Below are 14,045 nucleotides of genomic sequence, written 5' to 3'. Positions count from 1 at the left end.
TATCTGTGTTCCTCAATACTTCTGTTGAAAGTGTAATCCAGATGGAGGAAAATTTCAGGGGTTGGGGGAGGTAGAGTTGAAGCCAGGAAATTACCTGAAATGAGGCTTTTTTTGAATCTGATCTGTTTGTCACAGGTTAATAATCTTGCCCATTCTTTTTAAAAAAAAAACTTACTTTGTCTTTCCAATTCTCTCTAAAACAAGATATGTAGGGGAGGGAAAGTTATTTTTGAAATAACAAATTTGCAGCTCGGAAAGATGCATAACCTAATTTGATATTTGTACAATAAAATATTGTCCTTTTCCCACACTTGTTGTGATTTTTTTTTTCTCCTCTATCTGCTCTCCCCCTCTTTTCTCTTTGAAAAAAACCTTTTTTGATCTAAGTTGTGCCACTTGCAATGTAGACTGGTACAGTCAGTTTATGACCAAAATTATGGAGATGTACACAAAGCAGTTTTGTATTTTGAAACACGACTGTCAGGGAATGAAGTTGCTGCCTAAACACAAACCAATGCTGGTTGTATGTGATGCCACTCTAAAACTTTAGAAAAAAAAAATCAGGAGTTCTTTTTAATGTAACATGGAAACTTGCGTGAGGTCTCTTGGTTGTCATCTTCTGGTCAACTTGAGTGACATTTTGGATTTATAAACCAATTCACTTGGCAGAATACTGAACTGAAGCAATTAAACTGGATATAATTGTTCCAAGATTTTGATCTTAATTTGCCAAGTAAATTTATGCTTTTCTGTACAGAAATGATTTCAGAAAGTTGGGTGAGCTATTGATTTCTACAGTGTAGATATTGCTGTGTTCCTATTTTGATAGATGGTGCACTTTTTAATAATGAAGATTTCACATTGAGATGTTTTAATGCCCAGTAATGGGTTGCATGCATGACATTGTATATAAACTTTCAAATTCCAAGTCCCTGAAGGTCTGATTTGAATTTGAGTGAAAGCTTAACCTTTGTTGTTTTTAAAAATAACAACCATTTAGGATAAAATGTTGGAGGAAAAATATTGAAATGGGTTTGCCTTTTATCTAAAGCTGGTTGACTTTTTGTGCCCTTTTTTTTCAGGGTAGGTGATCATCCTTCCATTTCATTATCTCCTTCCATTCATTCTCTCTTGCTCTTCTCCTTGATTGCATCAGGGATTGGAAAATTAGTATTTTGTAATTCAGTTATCCATTTCTTTGCACTCTATTTTTAGATCGGAGGTATCTTTTTACTATTTCTCTTAAACCCATCCTAACACCAGTTATTTTGACCGTGCCTTCAATTTTTACTGGTCTGTAATGTCTTTTTAAGAAATCGCATAGTTGAAGAATTGTCTTGGATCAACATGTTTTTTTGCCCCACTAATCCAGTTTGTTTCATGTGCTGAGTTTTTAGATCTCTTGAATTAGAAATGTTTTTGTTTTGTAATTTGCTTAACCCATTGTTTTAATTTGTTCATTGGATGTGAAGTTTTGGCCAGGCTAGCATTTATTGCCTTTAATAGTGGTGATGAGCTGCTGGCTTGAACAGCTGCAGTCCGTTGTGTATATACATCCACAGTGCTGTTCAGAAGGGATTTTTGTCAGGATTTTGATACAGCGACAGTGAAAGAATGGTTGTTGTATAGTTCCAAGTGAAAATGGGGAGTGGCTTGTGGAATTTGTTCACGTGTATCTGCTACTCTTGTGTTTCTACGTGGTAGAAGTCGCAGGTTTGGAAGGTGCTGTCTAAAAGTGCTTTGGTGAATTACTGCAAAGCATCTTCTAGATGGTACACACTACTGTGCATTGGTGAAAGGAGTGAATGTTGAAGGTGGTAGACTGCCAACTTTATTCTCTCGTTGATCTGCGCCCATCTGGGCAAGTGGAGAGTATTCTCTCTGGCTCTTGTTTCATCTTTTTAGATGAAAAGGCATGTTACTCATATCAAAAAATCCCCTAGCCCCTGATCAGCTCTTGACATCACAACTTTTAAATGGCTGATCTAGGTTTGTTTCTGGTCTATTAACTGCTTGGAATCTGACATTCAATTGCTTTACCATTACAACAGGTGATAGATTATCTGTCTTGTTGGCAATGGTCACTGCTTGGTACTTGAGTAATATCAATTTGCTTGCTGGTTTATCAGCTCTATCCTGGATATTGCTTCAGTATCAAACTTAAGCTTTATTTAAAAACAAAATCCAATCCCATTAGTGAAGTTCAGTGCTACCTGTAAGAGCCAATTGATGGTCATTTCAGGATAATTTCCAAAAAGCAGTGGTATATGTTCCACATGTGAAATGCGGAGGAAATATCGGCCAATTTCAACATCACACGTTTCAAACAAAAAATTGGTTTCAGTTAAGTTATTGCCATACACAATTGTGCTATGTTGTATAGTCACTTCCTATCATTACACAGGAAGTCAAAGTCTGCGAATACAAGATTTTTGCATAACCAAACTGTAGATTAGCGATGAGTTTAATTTTTTTTTTGCCTAACAGATGACTTCTTTAAATATTAATGCTACAATGTGCCAGGTCATGGCCAGCTCCACCAAAACAGAATCAAACCCTTACCCCTTGACTTTTAATAGCACTCCCCCGGCTAATTCTTCCACTATATCAATAGCATCTTGGGAGGAGCTACCATTGACCAGAAACAAAACTGGATAAGCCATTTTAATCAAGGGACCACAACAGATCAGAAGCTAAGGTTGGTAGGTAACTGGTTTCCCCAAAGCCTGTACGTCGTTTGGTAAGGAACCAATCGGGAATATGCTAGAACATTCCCACTTTTCTGGAAAAGTACAGCTCCAACACTCCAACAGCACTAGAAGCTTGATCGCATTTGGGACTAAACAGCTGGTTGTTTGCCGATCCATTTCCCTGAAGTAGTCTCACTTAGTCGTGGTAATAGCAGTGTTCATCTGCAAGATGCCATGCAACAACTTTGAAACATTGCTTTTAAAGTAGTTTTAAACCTGGTGAACACTCCATGATCTAGGAGAGCAAGGGTAGCAGATGAATCTGAACCTGTAGGTTCTCCTCCAAGCCACTCATCGTCTTCATTTAGAATGAATATTGCTTTTCCTTCACTGTCACTATCAAACTCCTGGAAATGCCTTCCCACCAACACTCTGGGTGAACTGACCCTGAGCTGCAATGGCTCAGTGACCTAGTTCTTCCTCATTTTTATTTATATATTTTCCAAATCTATCTTTTGGAAATGTTACATACCTCAGGAGTAGTTGGCATTTGAACCAGGGTGTCTTGGTGCTGGGGGTAGGAACACTACCTCCATGCCACAAGAGGCCCTCCAAGCTGCACCTTTTTTTTGTGGGAATTGGTAGCACATACTGGCCTCTCTCATGGCATCCTCATCACATGAAACAATAAACTGCTGACAGTTGCTTTCTACCAACCTGTTAATATGTTGAGTGTTTTCTAGTTGGCTCAACAGTTTGTCTTTGCTAATACTTTTGAAATCATTCAGTCAATTTAATAGAACTGATTTGAGGTATGGGGACTTAGAGTTGTGATTTGTGCTCGGAGTTGTTTCTGATTAGGTTGTGTAAATGGCCTATCCAAAACTTAAGATCGATTTAAAAGAACCTGAACTGCCAAATTATCTATTATTCATAAGCCTTTCCTTCCACTACATGCAGTTTTTGGTGGGATTGGACAGGTGGAAAATCAATCTCTTTACATTCAAGCTATTGGTTTCCATCTAGTATTACAAGTTGTTCAGGTGTTGCCTTTGTAAAACTGAGGAAATTCTAAACCAGCCAATCATTGTCATGGGTGTAGGTTTGCTCACTGAACTGGAAGATTTGTTTTCAGACGTTTCATCACCATACTAGATAACATCAGTGAGCCTCTGAAACACTGGTCACATGACCCACTTTATTTAAGGTTTCCTTGGGTGACAAAATGTCTGAAAACGAACCTTCCAGCTTAGCGAGCAAACTTTCATCCAGAATTCCAATTTGAATTGCAAATCTTTCCAGAAGTTGCTAATTATTTTCATGTTAGTACCTTCCCAATTACTTTACTTTGAAGTGAGCAGCATATGGTGTCACCGTGTTTTTTAGTACTCATGGCAGGATTCACCAGCACTATTGGAATCGACCCTACTTGAATGCCAGAGAAATGTGATAACTGTCCCTTTTTAAGGTAACACAATTGGTCAGGTGCTATCAGGGTAGTCTAACAAGATAAATATTGAAGCTGAGACATTTTTGTTAGCTGGAATCCTACTTTGTTCATGGGAAAGTGGTTTCTGTAATTTCTGAAATCCTCAATTTCATTGCTAGAGTCCTCCAAAGCAACATTCCTAATTGAACTGTTCCATTGATTTTAATTTTTCTTTCTCTAACACAATACCAGTGATGGTCTAGGAGCTCCCCATTTTCATGTTTTAGCTTTTTTTTTGAATTTCCAGTGAAGGAAAATCCAATCCAAGGCACCAACAACAATATGAACAAGTTAAAGATTTGGGTAAAGAATGGTACAAAATGATTGTGAATTGAGCCACCAACACTGACCTCCAAGACAAAACTGTCAAAACATTCACTGACTTGGGTGATGAAAAGCTTAACTGGGCCAGCCACATGTTTAAGCAAAACTTGGTAGAGGTTTGGTACTCTGTGGACTTGGTCCATCTCCTCCTCCTACACCAAATCCATGCCTTTCTCCAGTCTTTGAGAACTGTTACAATTCTGTTCAAAGTTGTCTCTTTGGTATTCCCTATAGCAGAATTTTTCCTGCAGTGTCATCAAGCTTACTGCTGCCTCAGTGTTCTGGGTCCTTTGCCCTGTGTGTCTGACTACCTTAGCAGCAATTTCCTGCAGTTCCCTTCCCATTTATACATATAGAGGCATTCCTTCCTCTGTATTACTAATTGCTGAACTAGCCTTTATACAACTTACAAGGACAGCAATTCATGAAGGATACCTTCATCAGCAACTTGAGATCTTGACCTCATAGCCCAATCTGTACCATTTGCAAAAGTAAATTTCAATTCTGTGGGAGTTTGTCATGTGTTTCTCTTGGTTGTAGCAGCAGTGACATATGTTGAAATCATTATTTAAAGGATAGGGGTGGCTCACTGGTTAGCACTGCTGCCTCTCTGTTCCAGGATTCCACCCTTTGGTGACTCTGTCTGGAGTTTGCACATTTCTCCCATGTCTGGGTTTCTTCTGGGTGCTCTGGTTTCCTCCCACAGCCCAAAGATGTGCAGGTTAGGTGGACTGGCCATTCTAAATTTGCCCACAGTATCCAGGGAATGTACAAGCTTGGTGGAAAGTGCAGGTTTATCGGGTTGTTTTGAGTGAGACCCTCTTCAGAGGGTAGGTGTGGACATGATGGGCTGAATGGCCTGTTTCCACATGGTAGGGATTCTATGATTCTAGAATGCTGCATCTCATTATCTGAAATTTGGATTTTGGATAGTAAAATGTTCCCACATCCACCGGTTGAGACTTGGTGGCAAATGTATTTTGAATTCCACAATGGATAAGCCTATGATCATACTGAGTGGTGCAGGTTTGAGAGGCTGATTGTTCAAATTCTGCTCCTATTAATTCACACACAACATAAAATTGCAATAGGAGCACTTGCCTTTTCCAGATTCTCTTTCTTAATTCTTAAACTGCTTTGGTGGTTAGATGTTATTACAAAAGCCAAGTTCTGAGCAAGTTACAAATGCTGTAATCAGGGTTACAGAAACTGCGATCAGAATACTGAAATCTGATAGAGTTGAAATGTTAACTCTGTTTCTGTTGCCTGACATCCAAAGTATATCCAGCATTCTGATTTCTCTGGCTAGGTTATTTACGAGCTAATAAATTCACCACCTTCTCTTCGCATTCCACCCCCTTGCAATTTTGGAAAGGGAAAGGATGGGTAACTGGTGTTAAGCAATTCAAATCCAGCAGTGTAACAACATCTGATGTGCATGTGTTGTACAGTTCATGAAGAAACCAAACATTTTTAAAATACTTTTTTTTTTAATCCAGTTAGCTGAACTGAATCTTGGCTGAATTTTCTGAAATACTCAGCACCCTTCAGAAAAGATCCTGAAATCTACAATTCATGTACCTTGTTCATCCCCTCATATAAAATAGACGTTTAATTTAGATGTGAGGTACTAGATTTTTGGGGAAGCAAATCTTAACGGGGTTGGGAGTCCAGAACTAGAGGGCATAGGTTTAAGGTGAGGGGGAAAAGATATAAAAGAGACCTAAGGGGCAACTTTGTCAGAGGGTGGAGAGTGTGTGGAATAGGCTGTCAGAGGAAGTGGTGAAGGCTGGCACAATTGCAACAATGGTACAAAGGCATTTGGATGGGTTTATGAATAGGAAGGATTTGGAGGGATATGGCTGGGTGCTGGCAGGTGGAACTAGATTCGGTTGGAGTATCTGGTCAGAATGGACAAGTTGGACTGAAGGGTCTGTTTCTGTGCTGTACATCTGACTGTAAAGTATTCTTACCATACCATTTTGCATCTTTGAAAGGTGAAGAGTTCTTCCTATGTTCAGGTTAATATGGAAGCAAGGTATGGGACTGCTGGAACTTCTGACTAAAACTGAACTGGGGAAACTATTCATCTTTTGATCGGGACGACTACTAACCATTTTGCCATTTATCTCCCTCTTTCCCCCACCCCCAAAGAGTGCCAGAATATATACAAATCTGTGAATAGTAGTGGTCAATGATTTCATTTCGTTCATCGTGGGATATGGGGGTTGCTGGCTAAGGGTACTAGTTGCCCATCCCTAACTGTTGTATTGTAAGTCACCAAACACGTCAGGCATGCCTTCGTAATGAGGTGATTCTGATTCTGTCCAGCCTTGTTCTAAGACTGGAATGTGAATTCTGTACACCATGCAGGCAGGAGAAATCCTTTTCACCCAAATAGATAGAATCACGATGTTCCACTTTACACCATTGGCTATTAAAGTTGTAGGCTTTAAATTAAGAAGGCTTCAGAATGTAGAGCACCAAAATAAAACCAGCTATTTTGACACTTCCTCTTACAAAACTGACTCTTGATACTGTATAGTATTAGTTTCATCTATGTAGATGTGATATTGTTGCCAATCTGTTACTGTTAGAACGGACTTTTAATTTTTAAAAAAAAATTAATGTAAAATGTGTTCACAGGAGGTTGCAAGATTTTTTGACACCAAGCACAAGGATCACTACAAAGTCTATAATCTATGCAGTAAGTATGTCTTTTTTAGATGCTTTTTTTAAAAATTAGAGTGGTTGTATTTAGAAGAAAATATTGAATTATGTAGAATATTTTGCATCTGCAAACTCTAAATGAGGAAAATTGATTTGATGAAGGCAGAGTTTTTTTTCGTTTTGAAGTAAACATGTTTTTGCAGAACAATATCAGCAAACTGGATAAGGTTAGGCCATATGCTGCCAAATTAGGGACTAATATTTGAGATGAAAGTGAGGTCTGCAGATGCTGGAGATCAGAGCTGAAAATGTGTTGCTGAAAAAGCGCAGCAATTCAGGCAGCATCCAAGGAACAGGAGATTCGACGTTTCGGGCATAAGCCTGATGAAGGGCTTATGCCTGAAACGTCGAATTTCCTGTTCCTTGGATGCTGCCTGACCTGCGCTTTTCCAGCAACACATTTTCAGTGCTGATATTTGAGATGGCCATTTAATGGGTCATTTGAGTCTTTTAATCCACAATGTTCCATAATTAATGCACTTTGTATGACCTGTCAAAAGAAATGGCATTTTCTATCCAGCACTGATCAGAGTCTTTGTTTTATTTGTCAAGTAGTTACTGGCCTGTTACTTCTAAGCTATCTTAGGATAGTTGAGCCACAAAATAATTGAAGAGATCTTGATTCTTTTCACTGCAGAACAAAACACCCTCCTTTATTTAAAAAAAAACAAATATACTAAAGGAATCAAGTAAAGGAGAAAAAGTATTAATAGAGGAATAGCCATGATCATTTATTGAAGGACCTGAAGGGCCTACTCCTAATTTCCATTTATTTGACAGAGAACAAAGTGTTCTCCTGACATAGCTTTTAATTTGAATGATTCTGGGTGTGGGAGGGAAAGCCTAACTCTGGAACCTAAAGCAATTGTGAACAATATAGTCTTTTTGAACTGGGAAGGAAAATTTTTCTATTGCGTCATTCATTTGCTGGTTTGGCAATTTGCTACAACATACTATTAAAATTGATCAGTTAAAATTATCGATGGTATATAATTCAAAGAAAATTTGGTGTAGATTGCTCTATCCCTGTCCCTCTGTTTCATGCATGTTGCCTCTCTTGCCACCTCTTTATGGAGCTGCTGGGCCTTCAAACTTGGCAACAAATGTCCAAGTCACTCATTTGCAGTGCAAATTGCTCATTCCCATCTGTAACCCATTAATTTGAATCCATCATATCTTGCACTTGTGGTGTGATGACCTTTCCAAAAATAAAGGAAGTGTAAGTCTCATTCCTGATTTGAGAAAACCAGGGAAGTGGCAGTCACTGACTGATCTTCAATAACCTGCCCATGATGCTCACTACAGTTTCACCAGGACTACTCAACCACAATGTCCTACAGAACCTGACATAGACAGGACAGCTGCTTGCCAAAAGATAGTGAAACAAGTAGCTTTGTCCTCGATATAGTAATTGTCCAAGTGCAGCACCAAATAACTCAAGCACATAGTAAGACCAATATAGTTAATGGAAATAGCCTCTAATGGCTGGAGACACAACTGACTCAAAAATAAATGTTTGTGGCGGTTGGAAGCTAAAGCAGAAACTCATTGGTCTGACCATTTTCAGCTGCTTCATCCCTCAATTAGTGGAACTGGTTGACTATATTCCAGTGCTTGGCCTACTGCAGGACTTGAAAGTGACTGGTAACATTCACTCCACATAAATGCTAAGTGGCCAACACCTTCAAGAGGGAACTCAACCATTGTCCTTTGACCTTGAAAGGCACCATCATTGGACTCTTTCTTTGACATTTTTTTGAGGGGGTCACTCATTGGACTGGATCAACCATTTGGACACTGCTGATAAGAGCAAAGGGAAAACTGCATGCAATGAAATGAATGAGTCTCTTGCTGGGTGCTCAGAACATATCCACCATGGACCAGACTCTATTTAGGACTGGGACTGAAACCTCATTCATAACTGTAGCAACACTGTCCAGGACATGGAATTCATTTGGTCAACTGTGCAATTGGGTTAATAATCCACCCAGCCTCCATTGGCATGCTGTGACCTTTGTATCTACAATTTACAGGAAACATACAGCAATTCATTAAAGTTTACTTTGGCACCCTCCTACCTTGCAATCTCTGTCACCAAGTAGGACAAGCAATAATGTTATGTCAACATTGTCTGCAAATTTCCCTCCAGTTGCACCTCGTCCTGATTTTAAATGTGAGCATTTCTTTGTCAACATTTAGTAATTCTGGGGGGATTTTGCTTATTAATATTTGATCACTATTAGCACATGAAAGCAGTGGTTCAGAGTATGCTCTCTATTGGCCAATAAATATGGTTTTGGCCAATCTTTATTTATTTGATTTTTTAAACAAGTGGAACCATGAGATGACCTGTTTGCTGAGAGGTACATTGTGTTGAGGGTTAATTTTGAACTGCAGTAATGTTTTCAAAATGGAGTGTTTTAAGTGTAATCAGCTTTGTGGTTTGATCACAAATAAGAACGCATAGTAAACAAAATTGCACTAACAGTCCTGGATATTTAATGGTGGAATATTTAAGTAGTCTTAGTACATTTTCTTATCCTTTTTGTCTCAGCATTTTCCTCCCCTTTTGTCTTTTTTTTTGTTTTTGCATTTGCATTGCCATCTTGTCTATTTTGCTGCATACTGAGCAAAGATGCATTTTAAGTGGAGCTCTACTCCAGTGTATACACTTATGGATTCTGTGAATTGGAATAGTGTACCACAGGATTTTTGTTTTTTTAATACTTTGCACCAGTCTTTGCTTGTGCTTCCTAGCCTGGCCTCCTTTTGAAAAACAGAACATACCATACTGTTAGATCTTTCAGCCCAGTCTGAATGTTAACCATGCCTACACATCAGATATAAAGAATTGCAACATGAACAGTTGTAAATCCTTGTGGAAACAGACTAAATCAATTCACAAGGATTCACCTTTCCAAATATGTTGTCTGATAATTTGCGTGATACCTAAAAAAAAAAAGGTCAGTCCAAAAAGTATCCTATCTTGGATAGAATAGTGGCAATGCAGATTCTACAGGATCAATTCCAACAACTGAAGTTTTCCAAACTGGACTGAATGAAGTGTCCTGTAAATTGAAAACTTGTCACATGTTTCTTCTATTTGTGGCTCCTGATGGGTCTACCATTACATTTAGTACTTTGTGCACTCTTTTCTAGTCAAGCTTTTATCTTTTTTTGCTGGAGACACTCTCATCTCCAGAAAGGGTGGCACAGTCGTTAGCATTGCTGTTTCACAGCACCAGAGACCTGGGTTCAATTCCCGCCTCAGGCGACTGTGTGTGGAGTTTGCACGTTCTCCCTTTGCCTGTGTGGGTTTCCTCCCACAGCCCAAAGATGTGCGGGTCAGGTGAATTGGCCATGCTAAATTGCCCGTAGTGTTAGGTAAGGGGTAAATGTAGGGGTATGGGTGGGTTGCACTTTGGCGGGTCGGTGTGGACTTGTTGGGCTGAAGGGCCTGTTTCCACACTGTAAGTAATCTAATCTAAAATAAGGTCAGTATTTGTCCATCCATAATTGTTCTTGAATGGAGTTGCTTGCTTTGCTATTTCAGGAGTCAGTAAAGAGTATTTCACACTCACTCCTGTGGGTCTGGAGTCAAATGTAGGGTAAGAATACCAGAGTTTCTCAAGGACGTTTTAGTGAACCAAATGGGTTTTTGCAACAATCTGTTATTATGGTTACCACAATGGAGACTAGCTTTAAATTTGAATTTCCACCAAATTGGTGTGGAGAGATTTAAATCTGTTGCAAGAGCATTAGCTTTGGTACCTAAATGTTACTATTGCTACTGTGCCACCATCTTGCCCCTGCAGTTGCCTTTAGAAATGTAACTGTTGCTAATACTAGTCCTTTTTCAAGGAGGTATTAATTTTAATGAGCTGATTGTTACAGATTACTATAAAGCTGTTACAAAAAAATTGCAAATAATTCTAATGGTCATCTCTTCAGAGAACACTGACTGAAGTCTATTTTTAAAATTTAGCTCAGTTTAATATGAAGATGCATCTTTAAGATAACTTGCAATAGAATTGGCCTTGTTGCAATGCTGCATGACTGAACTTGCAATAGAATTGGTCAATTCATTGAATTTCAGTTCATTAACTTGATGTGGTTTATGAATTATAATTCCTAATCTGTGAAATTTACATGACTCATGTGACAAACTTGTGTTCACATAGTTGCCTCTTATGATTCAAGCCTGTAATTCCTGATATTTCAAGTGTTTTCTTGTCTCATGCCACAGATCACTTGAGTGATGGCAATATTCTACCTAATTTTCTTTTATAGCTTCTAAAACCTGATCAAAATGAGTTAAACTTTATAGCACCGGAGTCCATGCTAGGTTATTATAGAGCAAAACAGTCTGTCTCATTTTTCCCCCTAGCACTCCAAGTATTTTTTAATTCACTTTGTGGGAGATGGACTTCGTTGGCAACATCAGCATTTTATTGCCTGTCCAGAGTTTCCCTTCAAAGCAGTGGTGAGCTGCTGCAGTCCATGTGGTGTAGGTTGACCCACAATGCCCTTGGGGAGGGAATGGATTTGATCCAGTGAGCATGAAGGAACAGCAATTTCCTTCTGAAATCTTTTGACTCCATTTCCACACTTTTTGTAGCAGTGCCCCAGAAAGCAGCAGTTCTAGTATCCTTGCTGCACCTCTTGCTCCACCCTTGTGTGTCTCTGTTAGTCCTTGTATAATCTCTGTTAATAGAAAGACTGTCTTTGGCTACTTTTTTAAAAAAAAAACTGTCATAATATTGAGCACCTCCAATCACCCTCCATCTTCATTCAAATGAGGAACAGCACAACTTCAAAATGATCTAGTTAAAATTTTCTATTGTGGATATAATTGTGGTAAATCTCCTCTGACTCTGTCAAGAAACATCCCACCATTTCCTAAAGTGTTCTAGAAAATTCTAGAAGTTTCCTAAATTAGACCAGCTTTAGGACGAAAGCACAAGATCCCAAATGCTTTGCTATCTACCATCTCAGTCCCATCACCTCGGCAAGTAAATGCCCTCATATCTCTGATCTGGCTTGGACTTTAAAACTGCCATTTTAAGTCTGTTGTTCCTCTGGTCTTTTCTGCCAAAATGTCTGATTGGAATAATGCATTATAAGTCTGTCTTTTGAATAACTAATCCCTTTTTTTTTCCCCCGAAAGTCAAAAAAAAGTTATTGGGAGGGGTAGCAAAACTCCAATTAATGTTAGTTGCATTAAAGTGAAGCAAGAATTGAAGGGCAATTAAATTTACAGGTAATTTCTACAAACTTGGTTTCAAGGTCAGGTGGTGATATGGTGGTGATGTCTTTAGACTAGTAATCTAGAAGCTGAAGCTACTGTTTTGAGGTCACTCGTGTGATTTCTCACCATGACAGGTTATGAAATTAGAACACCATATATTTTTAAAAAAGGAATTAAAAGGAGCTTCATGGACATCATGAACCGTTGTTTGATTTGTCAAAAGCCTATTTGGGGGTCACTAATGCCCTTTTTAAGTGACGGAAATCTTTGGTCTTAGCCTAGTCTAGCCTATATGTGACTCCATTTCCACAACAATATAGTTGGCTCTTAACTGCCCAATGGGCATTATTGGATGGGCCATAATTATTAGCCCAGCCACTGAAACCATCCAATGAATCAGTGAAAATAGAAAATTGGCCACCTAATAGCAGTAGGCAGACACCAATTCTTTAACAATCTTCAATATCTGATTCTAACACATGTTTCTATGGTAGGTGAAAAAGGCTACAATCCCAGATTCTTTCATTACAGAGTGGAAAGAGTCTTCATTGATGACCACAATGTGCCTGCTCTGGAGTAAGTTTTTCTGGTCACCTTTTTAATAGGTGAACACTACTTCATTCAATCTCCTATTTCTGTGTCTTAGAAATAAAATTGCTTTCCGGTATGACATTTCAAATTGTCATGGTTTTTAGGGACATGCTGAAATTTACAGCTAATGTTCGGGATTGGATGGCAGCTGATGAGAAGAACGTTATAGCAATTCATTGCAAAGGTGGTAAAGGTAAGAGGTACTGAGTTTTACTATGGATTCTGCAGAATGTTCTTTCCTATCTGGATAGGGGAAGGAACACAGCATGTGAAGTTTTCGTACCCTCACTGAAAACCTTGTTCCAGTAGCTTGCTTTAAATTTGCTTCAGCTTGATACATAACAGGCCATTCAGCCCCTTGAGTCTAGATTAGAGTGGTGCTGGAAAAGCACAGGTCAGGCAGCATCTGAGGAGCAGGAAAATCAATGTTTTGGTCTCCAGCATCTGCAGTCCTCAATTTTGCCCCTTGAGTTTGTTCAGTTGTTCAAATAAAACATTGATCTGCATGCTAACCCCCTCTTTATCCATGTTTGATTTTGTATACTTTTTAAACCAAATTTAAACATTCATAATCTGTTTAAAATTTCAATTTGTCCAGCATCCAAATTTTCTTTTTCATGAAAAACTACTAGATTTGTGTTCAGAAAATGGGCAATCCTTTAGGATCCTGCCCACTTGTCAATGGTTGCCAATAAGTGTGGATTGGAACTTTGCATCCAATACATCTCTTAAATTGTGTTGCAAATTGAGATGATTTCTGGCTACTACTGAGGCAGGATTAGCAAATTGTTTGCTGCAGACTGACAATGTTGACATTAACACTTTTTCTCTGGCCACAGCTAATACAGTTTTTAATATGGTAGTGTTACACAAGAAGGGAATTAAGGATAAATCAAAAACTACAGGTCAGTAAGTAATATAAGAAGTAGGGAAAAAAATCAAGACAGAATTAATCAAGGATTGTTAGCATGGT

The 14,045-nt window shown here is 38.7% G+C and overlaps 1 protein-coding gene across 4 annotated transcripts in view; it reads left to right on the top strand.

Moving 5' to 3' along the window:
- Positions 1-14,045, top strand: part of tpte (transmembrane phosphatase with tensin homology) — a 68,125-nt gene that overhangs the window by 39,259 nt on the left and 14,821 nt on the right. For all 4 annotated transcript variants that reach the window (XM_060826797.1, XM_060826798.1, XM_060826799.1 and 1 more), the window contains 3 exons: positions 7,150-7,210; positions 12,976-13,057; positions 13,177-13,265. In XM_060826797.1, coding sequence (XP_060682780.1) covers positions 7,150-7,210; positions 12,976-13,057; positions 13,177-13,265 — 232 coding nt within the window. The remainder of the gene's footprint in view (positions 1-7,149; positions 7,211-12,975; positions 13,058-13,176; positions 13,266-14,045) is intronic.

The sequence above is a fragment of the Hemiscyllium ocellatum genome, chromosome 6 (genome assembly GCF_020745735.1).
Source record: "Hemiscyllium ocellatum isolate sHemOce1 chromosome 6, sHemOce1.pat.X.cur, whole genome shotgun sequence".
NCBI classification, from domain to species: domain Eukaryota; kingdom Metazoa; phylum Chordata; class Chondrichthyes; order Orectolobiformes; family Hemiscylliidae; genus Hemiscyllium; species Hemiscyllium ocellatum.
This window is presented reverse-complemented; position numbering and strand designations above follow the sequence as displayed.